Raw genomic sequence first — 24,621 nt, 5'->3', positions numbered from 1 at the left:
AGTTTATGAAATCCATATTTTTCTGTCATTGTTATTGAATAATTTCTACTCAGTACTGCTTTGAGTGCTTTTGAAAAATAAGAGTATATGTGCAAATCTAGTTTAATTATTATTAAATATATCTTAAAATAATATAATTATTGTGTTGAATTACTGATTACTTATTTTAAATGTTTCCAATTTCACGTTAATTTTATACCTACATTAAATATTTGTAAAACCATTTCTATTATGTTTTCTCATTTATATATTTTATATAAATTCCCACCTAATATTATCAACAGTTTATGTTTAATCTGCTGTTGTGATAGGTTTTTGTTTTTAAGTCATTTTAAAATATCACCCAATGAAAGGTATACTTGGAAATGAGATTTTTGAAAGTGTATAAAATATTCTTAAAAAAATTGATTAATAGTTTTCTTTCTCTGCTGCTTGTAATTAAAGGAATACCTTACGGTTATAAAACACTGTATATTTTTCATAGCATGTTCACATAAATTCTTTTATGTATCCCACAATAGCCCCATCAGGTAAAGAGGGCAGATATTAGCCTCCTATCTATAAATTTAGGTCTGCTGAGATAACTAAGGTACACAGTTTATCAGTGGCAGAACTGGGACTAGAATCTATATCTTTATATTCGGTCAATATTGAACCATTAATGTAAACCGTGGCTGCCATCACCTATCTTGAATTCTCCAATTCTTACTTGAGAAGTGTGTTTGTTTATTTAATCTCCCCTGATCTCTGCTGATGCCTAGGAGCCGAGGGAAGAAGAGTTTGAGGAAACAGGGTGAGCTCAGAGAGATCAAGTAGAAAAGGACTAAAACCAATAGATGTGGCAGTTAGGTCATTTTCAGTAGGATGGTTGGGGCATAAACCAGATTTCACTGAGTTGTTAAATGAGTGAGAAGTAAAGAATTGATGTGAGAGAATATCAGTTATTATTTTTCAACCATGAGTTCAGAAAGAAAATTTTAACCAAAAACTGTTCAACTCTGGGCAGTATCTCTACACAGAGTCCGTTGTGTCTTAACTACTTTCCTATTCTCTTGAAGAAATGGAAATAGGGAAAGGAAATTAAGAAATGAATTGTAGATAAACTTTGGAGATTCAGGCAGTTCATCTCTAATCTCATTTTTTGGTGAAGGAAGGCATAAAGTTATCTACTAAGAGCAAGAGATTTGGGAATAGTTATAGAATTTTAAGAGTGCAGTAAATATTTTAGAATCTTTTGAATGGTAAAAGAAGTCAATTAAATACACTTGTTGATGTGGGGGGGTTCTTCATTTTTCTATTCACTATAGATAAGCAAACGATTTTGATAACTGCATGTTCTGCTCGTGGCTCAGAGGAACAGATCTTGAAGTGTGTAGAGCTACTACTTTCAAGAAATGCTGATCCAAATGTTGCTTGTAGGTAAGAGCCTTACAGTCTGTTCAAAAATGATGGATACTTTTCTTTGATTATCAGCCTGTTAAACATTTGATAGCATGTTTTTTTAAAAATCATAAACAATGTGTGTTTACTTGGGCATATAGTTGATGAATGGAAATAGGTGATAATAAGGTCATGGTTCTGATTGTATAAAATTATCAAAGGAAGGGCATATCATGAAGGTAGTGTTTCACTTTAATTTTTGGAGGAATGTCCTAAGAATTTGGAATGAGAGGGGAAGGAGGACAATAAACTATATCATTTCCTGTGAATCATACATTCAAAAGAATATGATTGAGCTATAATAGTAAAGCCTCTTAACTTAGTGTTCTCTCTGTGTAACACTTACCCGCTAAACAATTTTACACAAATACTAAGAATTCCAAATAATGTATCGAAACGTTTCCATTTCCGTAGGACTTTTCCAATTAATTATGTTATATCATATATTTAATAGTGCCTAGGTATATAGGAAACAAGCAGTAAATGTTTCTTGCATCTGTTGAAATGTCAGTAATTTAAAAAAATGAATCAGATTGCTTAAAATTTCTGTTATTAACTTCCTTCTTGTCTGGCTCCATCTTCCTGTTAAATATCTTTTTGTTTTATTTAATCTTCAAAATGAAGAGAGTAGGAAGTAGCCTATCAAACAGAAATATGTCTAGCATAAACAGAATTATTCATAATTCACTATTCAAATAATAGTGATCTAGTATCTGATAAATAGAAACAACTATGCTTGACTCTAGAAGTTTTTTTCCAGTTTAGTTGAGTTTCTGTGACACTTGGACAGACAGCAGCTTTGGAAGGTACTGCACAGCTCTAGATAATTTCCAGATCTTTTCTAAGATGCAAAGATTTTGATTTAGTCGAGAGGTTCTGAAGTAAGGTCTGTTTTGTCTCCCAGTGGACATTTGGCAATGTCTGGAGCCATTTTTGATTGTCACACCTTGGGGATGGTACTGACATCTAATGGATAGAGGCTGGGGATGCTGCTAAAGATCCAACAGTACAGGTTCCTTGTGGCTTTTGCTCCCGAATTTCCATAAAACTATTGAGTCCTGCCTAGCCCTCACTCTTCTTCCCCTAACTCTCTTTTCTTTTCTTTTGAAATTTTTTTATTGTGGTAAAATATATATAATATAAAATTTGCCATTTTAACCATAATTAAGTAAACAATTTAGTGTATTTTTCAACTGTAAACTTGAAAGATTAGCCCTCAGCTAACATCTGTTGCCAGTCCTCCTCTTTTTGGTGAGAAAGATTGGCCCTGGGCTAACAACTGTGCCCATCTTCCTCTTACTTTATATGTGGGACGCCTGCCGCAGCATGGCTTGATAAGTCGTGCATAGGTCTGTGCCCGGGATCTGAACCCACGAACCCTGGGCTGCCAAAGTGGAGCATGCAGTCTTAGCCACTAAGCTACTGGGCCAGCCCCTCAGCTGTAGACTTTTGCCTCAGGCAGCTGAGGCTTGCAGTCTTTTTGAGCAATACTTGCTTTTCTAGGCTGAGTTCCTGGTTAAGCTAAATAGAGACGAGCGCCTTGCATCAGTTCTTCAGATAGCTGTGACTACCTGCTTCCTTGTTTTACGTACTGAATTGCTTTTTGGGAAATCATGTTTGGTGTTTAGTGTTTGTTTTACTTCAGCAAGCCGTTTGTGTATGTGTTCCGAACATCAATATCACTAAGTGCTCTTATATGATTTTCAGCTTTTCTTTTACTTCCTTAGCTATTCTTGTTCATTGTTACGGTGAACATTTAAGAATACTCAAATTTATTATATAAACATTATTTAAAAGAGCAACTCTCATCTGTTTCGAAGTTTTATGTTGCTCCAAAATTTTGTATGTAAGTAGACTTTCAAATCTGCTAATACCATTTGATTCCTAGGTGTCAGTGTTTTTTGCAAAATTTTCTTAGTTTCTTCCAGCATTTCTTCTGTTTCGTCTTGAAAAAGGCTAATGAGAAAAACATCGATTTAGTGTGGTGTCCTTAAGGTATCTCCATCTGCCATGTTAAGCATCATTGTGACAAGCATCTTCTAAATTTTGGATTGGTGCCTCAGTTCTGGAGGCTTATTGTTCCCTGGAATTATTTTCAAGCTATAAATTAAAACTTCGTTAATATGGTAAACATATGGTCTAGATGTAATAACAGTATCTGAAATCTTTATGAGTTTCTTTCTGCTAGCAGTAGTTTCTCATGCTTCATAATCATGACTAGGTGCTCGTCATTAGATTTTAAAACTTACTTGTAGGAATAATATGAGGCCTAGGATGATCCATCAGAGAGGATTTTGTGTATTTCTAAAAGGTGCCTAGAGCACTATCAGTGCAGGACTCATGTAATCTAAGTTCAGGTGTTGAAATTCCCTGGACTGTTTTGGTGATGTAAACCTAAAGAGCTGGTTTATTTCTGGTTCATCCTTACCCTGAAGGTATAGCCCTTAGAGTGCCAGCTTACTGTGTCTGGAGTATGGTTTAGTAAACTGTCTACTTTGTATAGGCCCAGAGCTTCGAATTTTGTTCCTCTTGATATTCAGCACCACCAAAGACACAGCTCATTTTCCCATTGGGTTCTTCTGGACTGGAAAATGTCCTCAAGGTAGAAGCAACCCCAAATGCTGTATTTATTTACCTCTTTGGATTTTTGCCATCTAGATTTTGGTTCAGTAGTTCTTTGATATCTTATTAGTTCTTCAGTTTTTAAGAAATTAAAAAAAAATTTAGCTGTTTTAGTTGCCTTCACAATTTTGGTACAAATTATCTAGCTTACCATTACTGGAAATAGAAATCAGCATCTTCTAAATTTTTAAATTGTTTTTTACTTATATATCTTCTGTTAGCTGTTTAATGCTTTGTATTCCATGCAGGCTGTTTTTTTATCTTGTTGAAAACAGTATTGATTTAATATTTAATGATTAGTTTTCTATATTAGTACATATAGATCTATCTTGTTCTTTTATTATTTTTCCTTAATTTAAAATTCTTTTTATTTTCCCTCCTGTAGGACTAATAGTAAAACTTGACAACTTGAAAGCCATTTTTAAATTAATTCAGATCACATCTTATGTTTCTCTTGGATCTTGCTACTGGCAATACTTAGCACAGTGTACTGTGGCTAGCAAATATGAGAATTTAATACTGGTTTATTCCTTTTGGCTTTAGAATTTGTTTCTGGGGTTAGGTTTATTATTATTATTATTTTTTTTTTTTAAAGATTTTATTTATTTATTTTTCCCCCAAAGCCCCAGTAGATAGTTGTATGTCGTAGTTGCACATCCTTCTAGTTGCTGTTTGTGGGACGCGGCCTCAGCATGGCCGGAGAAGCAGTGCGTTGGTGCACGCCTGGGATCCGAATCCGGGCCGCCAGCAGCAGAGCGCGCGCACTTAACCACTAAGCCATGGGGCCGGCCCTATTATTTTGTCTTTAAATGAAACATTTATTGAATGTTTCCTGTGTACCAGGCACTGTGTTAATTGCTCTTAAATATGTTATCCGTTATAATACTCACAACTCAGTGATAGATGGTATGTTATTTTTACAGAACATAAAATTAGCACTCAAGTATTTTAAGCCTTTGAATGTAGCAGAGGTTTGATAAGGGAATTTATAACAGTTTAATCCAAACAGGGTCCACAATTGGAATGTATTTATATTCCCCATCTTATCTATATTTAGGATTTTTCAACACAACCAGTTTAAACAGCATGTCTTTTCTAATTTTTGCAAATATTTCTGTTAAACTGTCGTATATCTGTGGTTTTTTTTCTCTCTTTCCCTAAATTATTGTAGGTAGTTGAATATTTGGACTTAAAAAGTCCACAGATTACAAAGGGAAGTATGTGAACAGAAAAATATTATCACTTTAATTCAGCTTAATCATATTTAGCCCTGAAAACAAGATGGCCTGCAATCAAATTAATTGGAACTTGGCAGTTGAGCCATGGTATGGATTTATCATTCCTTATTTTTCTTTTTATATTGATAATGCAGTAACATGATATTATAAATTATTAAAATCTAAAAAGTCTATGTTAGATTATTAGATGCATGATAAAATTTGAAACCCTCTTCAATCTAGCCTTAAATTTGGAGTTGTCATTTTTATTGTTAGAGTAATAATAAGGCTTTAAAAAGTGTATATAGGGCCAGCCCTGGTGGCCTAGTGGTTAAGTTCGGCACGCTGCGCTCTGGCATCCCAGGTTTGTTTCCCAGGCGCAGACCTACACCGCTGGTCTGTCAGTGGCTATGCTGTAGCGGTGGTTCACATACAAAAACAGGAAGATTGGATGTTAGCTCAGGGCAAATCTTCCTCAGGAGGAAAGGAAAACAAAACAAAACAAAAATGCTATTTGTTAAAGAAAAGTGTATATGATTAATATTTCTGTTTTTAGGAATTGTGTGGTTTTTCCCCCAGTTTGCTGAAACCTTTTCTTATATGAAATAAATATATATTTTCTTTACATTTAGAAGGGAGTTTTTCTGGCAGAGGAGTATGTTATATTCACATTGCTCAATCATGAGATAAGGGTTTTGTAAAATGATGTGGCATTTTAATTTCAATAGATGTTTTATTACTGTTGATAAGACAGCACACGTTAACTAATATCCAAGGTTTTGACGTAATCATTGTGTGATTGTTAACTTGTTGAATGTTATTGCCTGTTTTAATAAATAGAAAATGCTCTGGGAAAAATGTTGCTTTCTTTCTCAGAATATAAATTTAGTTGTAAATGTCACTGGAGCAGTTTAGTAGATTGAGGTGTATTGATTTGTTTTCTAGTCGTAAGTAAATATGTGACATACCTTTGCTCTGAAAACGTAGGCTGAAGTCACAAAAGTATTTTCAGAAAGAATTTTTTTAAATAGCTTATTTAGAAAACGTTACTAGAAATTGTTATTTTGTGATTTTTTTTCTTCTCGTAATTTTTTATAAATTGCCCGTCCATATCCTATGCTCATCTTTTTATTTACCTGTCTTTTTTTAATCTACATGTGGGAGTTGATCTTATCTTTGTTAGCAGTTTTACGTATATGCAAACAGTGACAAATATCATAGTGTTTAGGGTATAGCATTAATATTGCTATTCATATACCTGGAAATCTGCTTGATCCTTTTGAAAGCACAGAATGGAGAGGATAGATGTGAGAAAAGCTAATTGATGAAAGCCCTTGACACTAATTTCTCAAAACACAAGCACAGAACCTCTCTTCTCCTCACTGTGCATTCAAATTATGCCTCAAGGGCCAGATTAATAGTCTAGTAAGCTTTCCTGTTATTACAGCCACAGAGTGCTTTTTGTTCGTCAGCTACGTTTTGGGTAGGTGACTGCCTTGTTTAGCACATTTTTATATATCTCATGTGTTGTTCTTTCATTGTTTTCGTGTGTGCAAGTCTTGATTTCACTGTGAGCCATTTGACTACATGGTACTATACATGTTTTTTGATTCCTTAACAATTCTTCCATGTGATGTTTATCAAGTTCGTACTGAATTTAATAGATTTGAAATAGAATGATCATTTGTCTATTTTATTTGCAAAACTTAACTGAAACATATAATTTGGGAAGTAATTAATATGTTAATCCATTTGTACCACAGAAAATATGAAACATGACTTAGAGCTTGAAGATCTGGGTCCAAATACTATCTCAACAACTTGTCCAAGCTAATGTAACTATTAAGTCTTTTTGAAATCTTTGAGGCTCAGTTTCTTCAGTGAATGACTGATATGATACCTAGCTAGCTAGCAGGGCAGCTATGAAAATTAAAACAAGATAATGAATGTGAAAGTACTTAACATGCTGCCGTTTCATAGTAGGTGCTTACCAAATATTTACTTAAATTGATAATATTTCCTGTGCTGTTATGAGAGCCACAATTTCTAAAATGCACATTTCTTATTGATTGATAAAACTAAACTAATAAGTATATATACTATTTTTCTTTAAACATTTATCATTTTAATAAAATATACATAAGTACATAAGCATATTCTTATCTGTTGTTGACTGAACATTAAAAATGATTATTTAATATGAAAAAATATGTATTATTATTGCAGTAAGTCAGGAGTAAATGAGAGTTGGAGATGTGGAAAGAATGATATAAACTACCCTTTCTAGTAGCTTAGCAAGAAAGAGAGAAGAGATATAGGATGTTGGCTAAATGGGAATGGCCAGTACCTTATTGACTTCAGCAGTTAGTCTTTCAACTCTGTTCTAAATGCTGAAAGAATGAATTTTTTTTTTTCAGTGAAGCTGGAGTTTTCCTAACACTCCTAAAAAGATTACCCAGGTAGTGAACATAGTTGTTTCAAATGCTTTGCAATTAGAAATTATAATCTATCCTCCTCAGAAGTCTCTCTTTGGACTTTGGTATTGATTAGGTTTAGGTCACCATATACATTTTCACAAAAAAATAATTTAAAATAACCACATTTCATTTATTCTGACATATTTTTTCCACATATTAGCATCTCTGAAATTGGTATGCCTTCTAAAATTGATGGTGTCTTAGATCCAATGAAATGTAGATTTGTTACTTATCTATTTTAGTAGTTTCGTCTTAGTTTATACTTTTTGTATTCAGGGATGTCCAGTGGTACTAGAAGTCCTCGAAGAAATGAACAGTGTAAAAATAACATTTTAGGCTTTCTCTCATGATTTCATAGCTTTCAAAAATTAAAATTTTTTTCTTACTTAAGTATACTCTATTTCAGCAATTTCCCACCAGAATAGGATACTTTCTATATTTAATGGTCTGTGCTAAGAAATTTTAGAAGGATGCTTGCAGATGCAAGTAAAGTATAAGATATAAAGAATTAATATATTTCTCATTTATACTACCTTGTATACACATATAGATGGTATTTTCATTAATAAGAAGCGTAGTGCTACAATTATATTTCCTTTTGGCAATGTTATGGCAACAACTTCTTGAATACCTATACATGGAAGTGAATCCATTCTTGCTGGGAAAGTTTAATATCTCATGTTAACATGTCTCGGTGGTACTGTGCAATAATTAGGACATTTATTTAGTCAAGAATTTACCAGATCGTAATCTTGTCAAGATATTAATTTTTAATATCCATTGGTACTTACTAAGGCCAATAGAAGACTTACTAAAAATTAAGTAAAACCATACAAAACTTCTGCATCTCAAAGCTATAATTCATATAGTCTTTGAAAAGCCATTTTTTGCCTAATGATTCTAATTTTGCTTTAAATGTGTTTAAATAAAATAATACAGTGTTGTTAAAGGCCCCTTTGTATCCTCCCCAGTCACTTCCCTTCTTTCTTTCTCAGACGCAACCAGTCTTGTAATTTGTGTATATTTTTCCTGCCGAAGTTGGATTATATATATATATATATATATAATCATCCATTTGCATAAACATACATATCATCATCCATCCATCCATCTGTAAACATTATGTAATATCCTTTGGCATGTTTTTTATTCCACCTTTTTATTGAGATCTGATTTACAAAGTGAAATGCCAGATCTTAAGTGTACAGTTTGAAGTATGACAAATAAATACACCTGTGTAGCTCACATCCTCTTCAAAATATAGAACATTTTTCTATTACTTTAGAAAGTTCCCTTAGGTCCTTTCCAAGACAATCCTCTGAACCCTAGAGGTAACCACTGTTTTTTTTTTTTTCTTCCCTGGATTAGTACTTTGTTTGATACATCGTACATTGTATACTCTTAGTGTCTGAATTCTTTCACTCAGCATAATATTTTTGAGATACATCCATGTTTTGTGTATCAGTTCATTTCTTTTTATTGCTGAGAAATATTCCAATATTTGAATGTATCACAGTTTTTTTTATTCCCCTAGTTTTCTTTTATTATTGATTTCTAGCATAATTCCACTATAGTCAGAGAAGATATTCTGTATAATTTCAGATCTTTGAAATTTGTTGAGACTTCCTTTATGGCCCAGCCTATGGTCAGTTTTTGCAATGTTCCATGTATACTAGAAAAGAATGTAATTTGGCAATAGTTGGGTGTAATGGTCTGTGTGTATTAATGAGGCCACATTTATTAGTTCTGTTATTCAAATCTTCCAAGTGACTAGTGATTTTTTTGCTTGCTTGTTCTATCAGTACTGTCATTTGTATTTTGGTCGACATTTTCTTATATGTTTTAAGGCCACTATATTTCTGAAGCATTGACCTTTTATTCTTATGAAGTGTGCTCCTCTGTATATTTAGTAATGCTTTATTATAATATACTTAGTGTTTGTATATCTTTTTCCATCCTTTTGCTTTCAACCTTTCTATGTGCTTTTATTTAAAGTAAGCATCATATAGTTCTCCTTTTGTAATCCAGTTGATTAACAGTAGTTTCCTTTTAATTGGAATATTTAGTCCATTTGCATTTAGGGTACATAGTGATATGTCTGTTTCATTTAGTTAGTGCTCTTTTTTTCCAAGATTGTTTTTGGATTAATCTTTTTATTATTCAGTTTCCTATCTTACTAGTTATTTCTTCTTCTATTATTCTTTGAATGGTTACTTTAGAGATTAGAACACATATTCTTTACTTATGAGAGTCTATTGTGAATTAATACTTTTACCAATTCTTGGACAAAGGCAGAAATCTTGGAATATTTTAACTCCCATTTGCCCATCCCATCCCCTACCCTTTGTGCTGTTGTTATCATATGTTTTAAATCTATATGTATTTTAAACCTCACACTACATTATCATTTTATTATTGTTATCAATTAATATTGATAACAATAATAAAATTATTGTTTTATTTTATTATTTTATTATTTTATTATTTAATTTTATTAACAACATTAATAAAATTAATGTTGTTAATATTATCAACTTTTATTTAGATTTACTCACATATTCATTTTTTCTGGCGCTCTTCATTCCATTCTATATTTTCATGTTTCAATCAGGGATTATTTTTCTTCTGAAAACCTTTCTTTAGTCTGTTTGCTGGTGGCAAAGTCTGTTTTTGTTTGAAAACCTTTTTATTTCACTAATTTTGGAAGTTATTTTCATTGAGTATAGACTTCTAGGTTAGAAGTTACTTCCTTTTGGTATTTTAAAGCTGTCATTTTGTTGTCTCCCAGTCTCCATTGTTTCTACTGAAAAGCCAGTTAGTCTTATTGTTGATCCTTTCATGGTATTGTGTTTTATCCTCTGGTTGTTTTTAAGATTTTTTTTATTTGTCTCTTGTTTTGGGCGACTTGGCTATGATATCACTAGATATAAGTTTTTTTTAACTTGTGAAGGTTGGGGTTCTTAGAATTTCTTGAATCTGTGGTTTGATATATTTCATGAGTCTGGGAAAATTTTCAGCCAGTATTTCTTCAGATACTGCTTTTGCCTCATTCTCCCTCTTCTAACTGGGATTTAGACCCATATCACATATGTCTCTTAGCATTCTTTTCTTTATTTTCTGTCCTTTTTCCTCTCCATGTTTCACCCTGGGTATTTTCTCCTGGCCTGTCTTCCAGGTTACTAACCCTCTTCTGCTGTAGCTAATATGCTATTAAACCCATCTATTAACTTCTTAATTTCACTGCCCTATTTTTCAGTCCTATAATTTCTGCTTGCTCTTTTTTCCCTAAAATTCAGGTCTCTTAAGTTTTTCCTTTGCCTTCTATTTTCTGGAGCATATTAATCACATGTATTTTAAAGTGTGTTTCTGATAACATCTATATGTCTGTTTTTATTTTCTCTTTCTCTTTTCTTTTGGTCCTTGGTTCTGTCTCCTGGAATACCTAGTAATTTCTTATTGAATGCTGGATATTATGTATAAATATTTGTATAGGTCTGTTTGCTTCCAGAAAATATTTAATTTTCTTCTTACTGGCAGTTAGAACCTCGATCTACTCAAGGATTAGGATGGTTCAAGACTGGGTTTCATGATTAGTCTATTTCCCCCATAGTCCTACAGTAGTCTCAACTCAGACTTGGGTGTTTACCTGAGCCACTCTCCCCTTGAGGGTCGTGAATGCCAAATTTTGTCTCCTCAGCTTTATGAGAATGCTGAAAACTCTTCTTAGCTTTCCAGCCTCTTCGCAGTTGGTTTGTAGTCTTCCTCCCTACCTCCTCACACATATTTTGTGTATTTTAGGAATCTGCAAATGCCTTAAAGGTAGAAGCTCAGCAGAAGATCACTTTTCTGCAGGGTCACTTTTCTTGCTATTCCCTTTTTTCCAGACTGTTAACCCTTGAAGTTCTCAGTTGATAACCCTGAACTCCAATTGTTGGGTCTTCTCTAGCCCCATAAGAAGACCTAGAGGTAATTGCTTTCTGCTTATGCTACCCAGGAATTGGCAAATGTCTCAAGTGAAGAAGTGGCAGAGACTGTAGGACTTGATTCAACAAATGCTTCTTTTCTCCCAGGATCTTGGCTTCTTATGTTCTGACTGCCCTGGTTTTTCTACAGTGCCTTCAAACATGTTTTGTATTTTATCAGCTTTTACAGCCTTTGTTATAGGGAGGGTTGATCAAATAAAATTACTCTGATAGTTGGAAATGGATGTCCAATTTATAGCATTTTATCATTGTCAAAAATCTCCTGTATCATAGTTGTTTCATTAATATCACAGCTACAAGCTAATTGTTTTAAGCAGACCAAAAACAATAAATAATACTGAACTTTAGTGTAAAAATGTGACATGAAAACAAACCAGTCATTTTTCCCTTGGTGTAGAGAAGTGATATAATACATCATTGTGAAGGTACATTTTTTTCCGTCAGAGTTTTGTTTCTGCTTTTCCTTGTATGCCCTCTAGTGGAGGTTTTATTGAAATAAAATAACTAGAAAGTGTGATGAATAAAAGGCTCTCTATCATCCAGAAAAAAAACTTGTAATTATGGTAACATAATATATATAAACTTTTTTCATTTTAACCAACTCTTGACCATTAACAATTTTGAGGAAGTTTGGTAGCTGAAGGGAAAAAAACAACTTAATATCACTAGTAAATTCAACTGGATTTTGTTAGAAAATATATGTTAAGCACTAGGAGATACAAGATAAAAGACCCAGTCCCTGCCTCAAGAGTTTGATAATATAGTAGATGAGATTATAAGACTATAGGCATTTACAACATAGTAATATTAGAGGTAGTGGAGAGTATCTCTAGGAATAGAAATTAGGAGAATTTAAATGAGATGAAGATGACAAGTGGAAGCTTCCTAGAGGTTTACCTTTTGAACTGAGGTTTGAAGAATGAATAGGAGTTAGCCAACTGAAAATGGTAGAAAAGAATATTCAGTGTAGAGGGAGGTGCATGTGCAGGCAGAGAAGAATGAGAGAGCACATTTCATTCAGGCCATTCTAAATTATGTAGCCAGATCATATGATATTATAGTAGAAAATGAGTCAGAATTGGACAGTGGCTAGATAGTAACCTGAGTAATTCATGCTAAAAAAATATGAATTTCATCCTAAAAGCTATTGAACAATTTTAAGAAGAATGAACATAATATTAGTAGTTTATAAAGGTTATTCTGACAGCAGGTTGAGGATGAATTGGGGCCAAGAGGTCCATTGCTCTTGCCAAAGCCATGGATTATATGTTCAGAATTTAAAATAGCAAGTAATTTTGGCTGAATTTGAAGAACATTAGTTCCACTGTACCTCAAGATAGTTTTCAAAATTTATTTTTATTTAAAATTCTGATTATAAAAGGTTCTTGTTAAAATTTTTTAAAAGTATGTAACTTAGAAAGTGAAGAGTCTTCTATTTTTCCTATTCTATAGCAGATTGTTATATATTTTTGAAGAACTTATTCCATGTGTTAGCATTTTTCTTTTGTTTTCCTTTGTTTTTAAATGGGATTATACATTATATATTATATTGCAATTGGCTTTTTTAACTGAACAGTATTTTATGGACACTGCCATAATATGTATAGATATAGATCTCTCTTTATAATGACTGCATAATATTCCACTGTATGGCTGTGATATCATTACTTAACCTAGTATTTTATTGAAGAACATTTGGATTGTTTTCAGTTTTTTAGTATTACAAAAAATGCTACAGTGAACATCTCTGGCAACTTGGGTAGGTTTTCTGTAGAACACATTCCTAAAGAAGAGTTGCTGACTCAAAGATATATATACATTTAGAATTGTGATAGGTGCTGCCAAATTGTCTTCTGAAAAAGTTGAGTCACTTTATACTACCTCCAACAGTGTTTGAGAGAACCTACACAGTGATATCACTGGATTTTTTTGATGTTCTAAATTTTCAATCTGGTTTGTAAATAATGATACTTCATTTTAGTTTGCATGCTTTTCAGTAATACTTAATCGATTAGTCTTCCACATTTTTGTTAGTCATTTATAAGTCTTTGTCTATTAATTACCTGTGACCTTTGCCATTTTTCTATTTGGTAGTCTGCATGTTTCTTAGTGATTTATAAGACCTTTTTGTATATTGGATCTTTTAGCTTTTTATTGTTATATGTGTTGAAGATGCTGTTTCTAGTTTTTTATTTGTGCTGGGTTTTGTTGTTTTTTAATTTTTATGTTGTGATTTCTGTCTTTTGAGAAAAATTGTTAGAAAGTTAACTTCTCAAAAAGTCGTAGGCTCAGAGAGTATAATAGGTTACTTCTTTTAAACTTACAAAGAATAGGTTGCATTAATACAATTTAAATAGTTCCAGAGCATTAAAAAAGAGAAGCTTTGCAGTTCTTTTTTATAAAGCAAACATAACTCTGATTCTGAAATCCAGTAAAAACAAAAAGTTATCCACTCCAACAAACTTTATAAATCAACCTCAATTATGAGTATGAATACAAAAATCCCAAATCCTTAATGAAGTAACAGCAAAATGAATGTTATCAGCAAATTAAATGAATAATATACCATGATCAAATGGAATTCAGGTCAACTATGGAAATGGTTCAATATTAGGGAAATCAATTTCATAAATAGGTCAAGAGATTTTTTTTAAAAGGGAAGGGCTTTTTTATAAAAGTTAAAATTGAATTCCAATTTTTGTAACCTTAGTAATTTTGATTAGATGAATAGCTCTTTAATTTCAAAAACATATGTCTGAAACCAAAACAAGTCACATGCTTAACGGAGAAACACTAGCAGCATTTGCATTAATGTTAAGAACAACTCAAGGACGCTTATAATAGGCTCTCTTTTTGTCTTAACATTATTTGGGGAACTGTAAGGCAATTCAGTTATGCAAGAGAAGAAAACAAGAGATACAAATAGTAATAAAAATAGCTAATAATGACAGAGCTTTTACTTCATGCCTAGTACTATTCTAATTATTGAACATTATCTCATTACCACAGATTATGATAATATCACAAATAGGTGCCACAAATGTAGAAACTATTACTATGTCCATATAAAGCTGTAGAAACTGAGGCAGTGAGAGTTTAAGAAACTTGCCTAAGGTTACAAGGCCAATAAATGCTGAAGACTAGATTTACTCTTAGGCAGACTGACTTTACTTATACCTAGAAGTATACTACTTATACTCTAAACTAGGAGTTTGCAAACCTCTAAAGTTCGGTTGAAACAGAGCCATGCTCATTCATTCATACTCGTGCTACAGTAGCAGAGTTGAGTGGTTATGACACAGCCCTGTATGCCCCATAAAGCCTAAAATATTTACATTTTGCCCTTTACAGAAAAGATTTGTTGACCCTTGTTCTAAACCTTTGAACTATGTTTCCTTTGATCAAACTATTAGGCCTTTTTTATTAGAAAAGAGGGGGCAAAATTATAATAGTTTAGATTATATGAATATATGCCTGGTAAACCAAGATAGTCAAGTCAGAAACTGTTGGAAATAGCAATATTATAAAGTGAGGTAGGTTTGTTAATAATAATATACAAAATTCACTTGGTTTCCAATTTACAGATAATAACTAGCTTGAGAATACAATGATATAAGAGATCCCAGTCTCAAGAGCAAAAAATATAAATATCTAAAGGTAAGTGTGCAAGAAATGTGAAGGACCCAAATGAAGAAAAGTTTTAAACTACACTGACTGAAATAAAAGGGGATTGAATAAATAGACGTGTCATGTTCTTGGCTGAGATGACTCAGCATTAAAAAAGACATTTGTTTTTTATCTGAATTAGTTTTTAAAATTAAACATCTTATTCAGAGTGCCAGGGGGATTGTTTTAACTTGATGAAATTATTCTAAAAATTCTGAGAGAAAAACATGACCACAAAAAGACCAGGAATTTTCTAAAAAATAGGTTTATGACTTCAAGATGTTAAACTGAACATATGCTGAAGTCTTGCCCTTTCACAGCAAATTTTAGATATCCATAAAATTTTAATAAACTCCTATTTGAAAAAAGAAAGGGAATTATCTCTGGAATGGGAAAGGAGTAATTCTCTAAAGAAAGAAGTAGATGGGAACCCTCTCTGCAATCCCTAAGAACTGCATTACTGATAGGCCAGACCAGGGGTGTGGCTTGAGTCTTCCATGCTGTAAAGGCCCCCCAAGCATGGAAGACTCAAGCCAGCATCCCTGACCTGGCCTATCAGTTTACAGGCCGGAAGATGGGTGTACAGCCACAAATCGCCAAAATTGGAGAATGTAAGCATCATGAATAGGGACAACAAATTCAACAAAACAGTAACTTAGACTAGAGAAAGTGGAAAAAACAGAAGAATCTAAAAAGAAGTTTATTTCTCTGAACAATAAAAGAAGAGTTTGCCTCCACAAAATAGCAAATAGGAATTATGAAACAAGTACAGTGAATTATGAAAAAAAAAACTATTGTTGAATATTATAACTAAGTCTACATGAAGAATAGCAGATGGGACTCAGCTGAAGAGCTGATGAGTGGACTGGAAGATAGATGTGAGGAAATCTCCTAGAATACAACACAAAGTTTACAAAGGAAAAGGTAAGAGACATGAAGGACCTCACCAGAAGTTCTAACATCTAAAAAGAGTTCCAGAAGGAGAAATGGAAGATGGACTATATTTGAAGCAATTATGGCCAAGAATGCTTCCAAACTGAACACACAAATCCTTAGAATTGGAAGATCCACTAGGCGCAAAACAAGATTTATACACACACAAATAGACGAGGATATAGAATGTATATTTTTTATTAAAAATTAAAATATATGGACATATCACAATGAACTTCAGAATATCAAAAATAAAGGCAAAAATCCTAAAAGTTACTTATAGAAAAGACAATTTATCAAACAATTCCTATCAAGAAATGACCATCTGACATTAGACTTCTTAATAGCACTGTATGTGGAAGAAGACAGATGTCTGAGGAAGAAACTTTGAACCTGTAATTCTATGTTTAGCCATTCTGTCATTCAAGAATGAAGGCAAAAATAAAGACATTTTTTCACATATATGAGAACTTAAAGTTATCATCGTCAGCATGGGTACAACTGACATTTGGAGTGAGACTGTATTGTGTATTGCAGGATGTTTAGCAACCCTGGCCCCTGCCCATTAAATGCCAGTAGCTCTCCCCTGTCATTTTGATAAAACCGCAGTGCCCCCACATATTTCATATGAGTGTGTTCCTAGTCAAGAACCACTATTCTGACTATTAAAAATAACATCTGAAAAGTTTGCTGCAAAAAGAAAAATAAACCCAGAAGAAGTAATAGGATGCAAGAAATAATGTTGGACAAAGAAATTAATAAAGATATTAGTAAATCTAAATAACTACTATGTGTAAAAAAAAAAGTATTTATAATAAGATGATAAGTTTTACTAAATTTCTGTGATAACAGGTTTGGAAGTTGGGTGGGTGAGGAGAGAATGAGCAAAATAAAAGTAAACTTCTCTCTTCAAATGAGGCGATAGTTTTAGTCTTTGGACCATTAACTTGAATCTTTGTTAAATGGTAAGGTTAAGGGTGTTGGGAAGAAGGTGAGAAAGATTTAAAAGTAAGTACTAGGGCCGGCCCCATGGCTTAGCGGTTAAGTGCGCGTGCTCCGCTACTGGTGGCCCGAGTTCGGATCCCGAGCACACACCGACGCACCGCTTCTCCGGCCATGCTGAGGCCGCGTCCCAAATACAGCAACTAGAAGGATGTGCAGCTATGACATACAACTATCTAATGGGCCTTTGGGGAAAAAAAGGAGGAGAATTGGCAATAGATGTTAGCTCAGAGCCGGTCTTCCTCAGCAAAAAAAGAGGAGGATTAGCATGGATGTTAGCTCAGGGCTGATCTTCCTCACACACACAAAAAAAAGAGTAAGTACTAGAAGAAAATAAGGATACTATAGGTTTTCAGATCAAGGGGTCAGGGGTGGGAATAGGGATTGGATAGAACAAATAGAACTCGATCAGTCTGACAGGGCTGAAAAGGAGACATGGAAGCATGTATTTACCATGAAAGCATGGTAAATAAAAAGCACAAAAATATAATGTCAGAAATAAGTCTAATGATATCAATAAAAAAGAAAGGTAATATAATTGGTAAAGCTCACTGATTAAAATATAGTAACTCTCATATTGGCTAAAACCAAAATCCACTGAAGTCACACCTAAAATAAAATAATACATAATGGTTGAAAATAAAATGATCAAAAACATATATCATTCATTTAGCAAATATTTATACGTGGTGTAGATATCGAGACCAAAAAAATCCTCTGAGCTAGTCAGTTATTTCAGGGAGCAAAGAGGAAGTGTTCATTTTGATAAAAGCAAAAGTTTAACAAGATAGTTTTAATATATATGACTTTAAAATATATAAAATGAAACTGGTAGAACTGAAAAAAAAGAAATGGAAAATCTGTAATCATATTTGAAGACTTTAATATTAAAAAACAGACTAGATAGGGGCCGGCCCGGTGGCACAAGTGGTTGAGTGCATGCGCTCCGCTGCGGAGGCCCGGAGTTCGCTGGTTCGGATCCCGGGCGTGTACTGACGCACCGGTTGTCAAGCCATGCTGTGGCGGCATCCCATATAAAGTGGAGGAAGATAGGCATGGATGTTAGCCCAGGGCCAGTCTTCCTCAGCAAAAAGAGGAGGATTGGCAGATGTTAGCTCAGGGCCGATCTTCCTCACAAAAAAAAAAAAAAACAGACTAGACAAAAAGTAAGTATATAGGAGATTCAAATAACACACCTAAGTGTATCTACTTAATATTTATCTGGAATTCTGACTCTAATGCCATTTGCACATATGGATTCTTTTCAAACACACATGGATTGTTTTTAAAATATGGTCATGTTCTAGGCCACAAAGGAAGCCTTAATAAATTCCCTTTTAAAAGATGATGTCTTATAGAAGACTTTCACTAACCACAATGTAATGAATGTAGAACTTAACAACCAAAAGCCTCCCAATGCGTAAAATTGAGTATTTAAAATTATACATTTTAATAATTTCTAGATTAAAGAAGAAATCAAAGTAGTAAAACTTAGAACTGAGCAGTTAAAACCTTAATATCAAAACTTGATTCAGATAAAGCAATACTCAGAGGGAAATTGAGTCCTAAATTCATTTATTGGCAAGTCAAAACATTGCATGAACAGCATGATATTATTTATATTTTAAATTGTCGTTTTTTTATACGTATGTTTATATATACATACATATGTTTATATATGTAAAATTTGTTCTTTTTGTTTGCTAAGATCTGGAAAGATACCTAGCTCATATCAGTGATTATCTGTAGTGTTCTAAGGAAAAAGTACATATTTATGAATTAAGTAATTTTTAAAAATCGTTGCATCTTGTTATAAAGAAGACTAATGAGGGGGCGGCCTGGTGGCGCAGCGCGCGCTCTGTTTCGGCAGCCCAGGGTTTGCTAGTTCAGATCCCAGGCGAGGACGGACTCACCGCTTGTCAAGCCATGCTGTGGCAGCATCCCATATCAAGTAGAGGAAGATGGGCACATATGTTAGCCCAGGGCCAATCTTCCTCAGCAGAAAGAGGAGGATTGGCAATGGATGTTAGCTCAGGACTAATCTTCCTCACAAGAAAAAAATAAAAAAAATAAAGAAGACTAATGATATAGAATTAGCCTTACATTAAAAATAAATCACAATAGCGGAGCTGACACAGTGGTACAGCGGTTAAGTGCACACGCTCCGCTGTGGCAGCCCAGGGTTTGGAGGTTCGGATCCCGGGCACGCACCCACGCACCGCTTGTCAAGCCATGCTGTGGCAGCATCCCGTATAAAGTAGAGGAAGATGGGCACGGATGTTAGCCCAGGGCCAAAATTCCTTAGCAAAAAGAGGAGGATTGGCATTGGATGTTAGCTCAGGGCTAGTCTTCCTCACAAAAAAAATAAAAATAAATAAGGAAATAAGGAAATCACAATAATTAAAACAGTGTGGTATTAGTGGAAAGCAGTCTATTGCTGATCCCTAGAAGTAAAATAGAAAAGAAGATATAGAATGAAATCCAAGAATATTATCATATATGATTAATATGGGATTTCAAATTAGCAGGGAGAAAATGGATCATCATTTTCATGCTGGGGAATTTGGATAGCTATTTGAAAGAATAAAAAATGCAGGTTCCAACCTCACACCAAAATAATTTTATATGCCTTGGAATACTTAAGTATTAAAAAATATAAGGCCACACCTACTTAATAAAAAAATACTAGATGAAAATGTGGATGAACATATGTTGGATTGGCAAAGGACAATATAAACGTGACACAAGGATATCTGGGCATGTGACTGCCAGAACATTATTCTCTTCCTGTTTCTTCTCAACTCCAAGCTACTTGTCTTTTCTGTGCCTTGGGCCACTGAGACCTGAAGGCAGCTGGGTGCTGATGAGATCTCAGGCTCTTGTTCCTATCCCTGCAAAACAGACAAAAGCTCCTTTCCCCAAGAGTGGGAAACCGTCAGGGGTAAGCCCAGATGGAGAGCAGCTGATCCCATAAAAGCTTGACATGAGGAGATCTGTGGACCTGGGGTGAAGCTGATCTTGCATGAGTGTCTTAGGTTTCCAGACTCCTAAAGACTTGGAGCTAAACAAGTGGGCTGAGTTGTCTCTGTCCACAAGGTTGGGACAGTTCAGGAAAATAGGAAAGCAGAGAGAATACTCTAGGTACTTCTGGAGAGAGACAGTAGCCTGCCCTTAAACTATAGACCCACTGCACAAGAAACTTTTTTGATTTTCAAAATCTGTAAGGATTTCTTCCATTAAGAATATTCCAACAACTAGACCTGAGCCCTGAAGAGGCAAGAAAATAAAAAACTTCCCAGCAGCTACAGAAAGGCTTGACAATTAAAATATTTGCCTAGGACAATAAAATTGCTGACAGAGAAAGGTGAAAACTTGAATTAAAAATTAAGAGCACATGAGATCTAAATGCAGCATGAAAAATGATCTCTTGAGACTTAAAAAATGTGATATTTGAATTCAGAATTAAGAGAAGAAAAAGGAAAATATGGAAGATTGGTAATAATAAACACATTCTAGAAAAAGGAAGTGGTTCCTGAGTTGAAGAACTCTATGAAGACTGCTTATTGAAAAAAAGAGTGCATATTGGAAAAGCTCCTGAGTTTTAATTTGGACTGATGAGGAAAAAAAGACACATCTAGGCATATATTCCGGTTAAAATGTGTAAACTCTAAAAACAAAGAGGAAGTTTTTACAAGCCTCCAGACAGAAAGAGTTAAATTTTTAACAAAAGAAAGTAAAAAGATCAGTAGCATCGGACTTCTCACGTGCACAGCTGACGCTAGAAAAGAATTAAATTACATCTTCACGTAGACAAAGGCCTGCAACCTAAAAATCTTATTCTCAGCCAAGCTATTATGTGCCTGTCAGAGTGAAAGAAAAATGTCCAGGGATATGCAAGACCTCAGAAAGTACATTACCCAGGTGCCCCATTTGAGGAAAATACTTGAGGAAGACTTTAAGGGAACAAAAAATGAACCAGAACAGAGACCTCATGAAGGCGGAGGATGAAAACAAGAGGAAGAGGGATGAACCTTAGAGGAGAAGCCCGGGACAATGATGGCATGGTGGTGAGAGGAAACCATAGTCTCATTAGGAGAAATAGGTCTTTTCTGGCTTACATATAATAGAGCCATGTGTGTTTTACTAAGAGCAGAGAAAGATGATAATGTTTAATGGCATTTCTTTTTAAAGGAAAAGCAGAGTCATCTGCTTTTCAAGGGGGAAAATGTAGTGAATAGCAATTTTATTGAACCAACAAAAACAAAAAAGAAATATTGTCAATCGTATCAGTCATTACACTAAATGAGAATGGACTGAATTTATCAACTGAGATCCTGGTTTAAAAAACAAAAGATAGCTAAATGCTATTTACAAGAAAAGTTGAAGAAAAGGGTGTATGAAAGACCCTTTACAGGTAAAGGTAAATTCATAGAAATAAGAATTGCCAATATCAGATATTACTAATATTAAATGCAGTGAAAAGAGTAAAGGAGACCTTTGTACTATTAAAGGCAAAATCAATGAAAATATAACAAGCATAAACCTGTACACACTCGACTACGTGGCTAGACTACTAGACTACTAAATTCATAAATCAAAACCTAATCATAAATCAAAATCAAGGAGAAGTAGATCAAAATACAATTATAGCAGGAAATTTAAACATATATCTCTCATTGGGCATATCTAACATATGTAAATGAGTAAGGATATAGATGCACTGAATAATCAATAAATGTGATGTAATGGATAAGGAGAAAATCTTATCTATAGTAAATGTAAGCATGACACAAAACATAGAACCATTATACTAGTTACTGTGTAGGTTTAGGGGTGGATAACAGAGGCAGGTGAGGGTCATTATCCTCAAAGAACTTACAGTCTACATGAGAGAATAGATGAATTGAACAAATATGTTTTGGCCTGATAGGTAAACTGATAAAAATAAGCACAGAGTGCTGTGAGAACATAGAGGAGAGGGAGATTGATATCTAAGATGAGGTGGGGCATCAAAAAATTTGGGGGCATGTTGGCTTCTAAGGTGAAACCCCAGAGGTAGATTATGAATAAGCTTTTGAAGGGAAAAGTAAAAAGATATTTCAGCCAGAGAGTGCTCTGAATATAGGACGTCCAGAGGAGAGAGAACTTGGAATTCATGACCTGCAGATATGACTAAAGTCTATCATTAGGATGGAGTAAGATTGCAGGTGCTATAATGGTAGAGAGGTAGACAGAGGACTCATCATGAAGATTCTCATAGGTGTAACCTTGAAAATTTTAAACAGTGAATTGACATGAATATATTTGCAAACGTGAAGGAAAGACTAGAGACAAGGCTAGTTAGAATGCTGTTGCAGTAATCCATGTAAGAAGTGACGAGGACCTGAACACATGGAAGAAGAGAGAGAGAGAGTAAAGTAGACAGATACAAATGATGGGAAGGAGGTAAAATTGACAGGAATGCTGGCTTATTAGATATGAAGGCACAACAAGGAGTCATGGACAAATTCCAGGTTTCTGGGTTGGGCAGTGCATTGATTGTGATGCTATTCACAGAGATAGATAATAACAGAGAGTATTATATGTTGGAGGGAAGGTGGTGACTTCAGATTTGGATTTATATTGATTTTGAGTTTTGTTAGGGTACCCAGGTGGCAATGACGGATAAGATCTGGAGCTTAGGAGCAAAGCCTGGGCTAGAGATACAAATTCAGCAGTCATCAGTAAACTATCAGTTGACAGTAAAGTCATGAGAGTAGGTGAGATCACTTCAGGCATGGTGTTTATGTAGTGAAAAGGGAAGATCATTGAGGACAGAAGCCACTGAAATACATACCTTAAAGTGCTAGAAAAATAAAAGGAGTCCAAGTAACTGTTGACCTTTGCCAAAGCAATTGTGTGTTACAAGGAGCAGGCAGAACAAAATTGCAGTGATTTAAAGACAGAATGGGAAGTAAAGAATTCTTTACATTAAATCTCAGGAAATAAGATGGAAATTAATATTGAAAGTAAAGTTGTCAGTAGTACAAATAGTTACCATGTCACTTAAGTAGACCAGTTATTATCGAGTTTTATAACTTCCCTGAAGAGTTCATAAGATTATCATAAATTCATAAGAATTTGTAAGATTGAAGAGTTCATTTAGATTTCATTAATTTATAACAGGAAACTACAGATGTTACAGTTTCTATAGATGTAAACCACTGGAAGAATTGTTCTCTCCCCTCTCAAAATTGTCATGCAATATTATTGATGGTATCAATAAATTTAGTAATTGTTTAGAGGCTGAGTAATATACCCTTTTAGGTAATCTATACCCTATTATAGGGAGTTTGCTGTTTTCGTTCAGTAAATTCAACTTTTCTTAGAAGTTAAAAGTCAATGCAGCATTTTTGTAACACATTTTTCAGTAGAGATCTGAAGCTTCTTAGTAAACAAACTATACTATTCTAGTAGTTTTCTTATCTAGAAAGAAATAAGCATCTGTAAGAAGCCATTTTTGTCCATGTGAATGGACATACAGACAGCAGATTATATCCCTGCTGGTTTCCGAGATTCTGAGAGAAATTGATATTTAGAAGAACCTCAATTTTCAGTGCAATTGCAGTACTAATTCAGAAAATTTTAGTTACAATTTTCAGTAATAAGGTTCAATCAAATGGGACACACACACTTTGATGTCACCTTCTGTGGATACTCTGCCAAAGAGTGTCACTTCCTTGAGATTATACTTCAGCCATCTTACTTTATTTAGGTTCCCAATTTTGCCATATTGTGGAGTGAGTTTATGAAATTTATCCCATATTTCATGATCACATACATAAAAATAGAGAGGCAGAGAACTTTAGATTTCTCTATATCAGGATAGATTACAAAAAATAATTCCTAGGAGATTCTTTTGGAGGATAAACACTCAGACAAATCTTCAATCACACACCAAGTGATCCTTCAGCAAAAGTTACTTATTTATGAATCTATGTTTTCTTATCTCTGAAGTGAGAATAATATCTACTTCATAAGGTTGTTGTGAGAAACAAATGAGATGACCACCTAGCACAGCACAATGTTTTTGTTTCTCCAAATTAATAGACAGTCAATGCTGAGGTTACAAAATTTTGATGATTCTGTGTTGTAAATTGGTGTTTACATGTAGGTTGTTTTTTATATGAGTTAAGCAAGTATTAACTAGACTTTTATAAATTATAAAGAAATGATTCTGCCCTTTTGAATTTTTAATTCTGTGCCATTATGAGTTTGGGAAGTTGAAAGAATAATTGTAAA

At 33.9% G+C, this 24,621-nt stretch overlaps 1 protein-coding gene across 3 annotated transcripts in view; it reads left to right on the top strand.

Annotated features, from left to right (window-relative positions):
* Window positions 1-24,621, top strand: part of ASZ1 (ankyrin repeat, SAM and basic leucine zipper domain containing 1) — a 62,287-nt gene that overhangs the window by 5,682 nt on the left and 31,984 nt on the right. For all 3 annotated transcript variants that reach the window (XM_058528881.1, XM_058528898.1, XM_058528889.1), the window contains one exon: window positions 1,308-1,419. In XM_058528881.1, coding sequence (XP_058384864.1) covers window positions 1,308-1,419 — 112 coding nt within the window. The remainder of the gene's footprint in view (window positions 1-1,307; window positions 1,420-24,621) is intronic.

This window comes from Diceros bicornis, chromosome 3 (genome assembly GCF_020826845.1).
Source record: "Diceros bicornis minor isolate mBicDic1 chromosome 3, mDicBic1.mat.cur, whole genome shotgun sequence".
Classification (NCBI taxonomy): Eukaryota; Metazoa; Chordata; class Mammalia; order Perissodactyla; family Rhinocerotidae; genus Diceros; species Diceros bicornis.
This window is presented reverse-complemented; position numbering and strand designations above follow the sequence as displayed.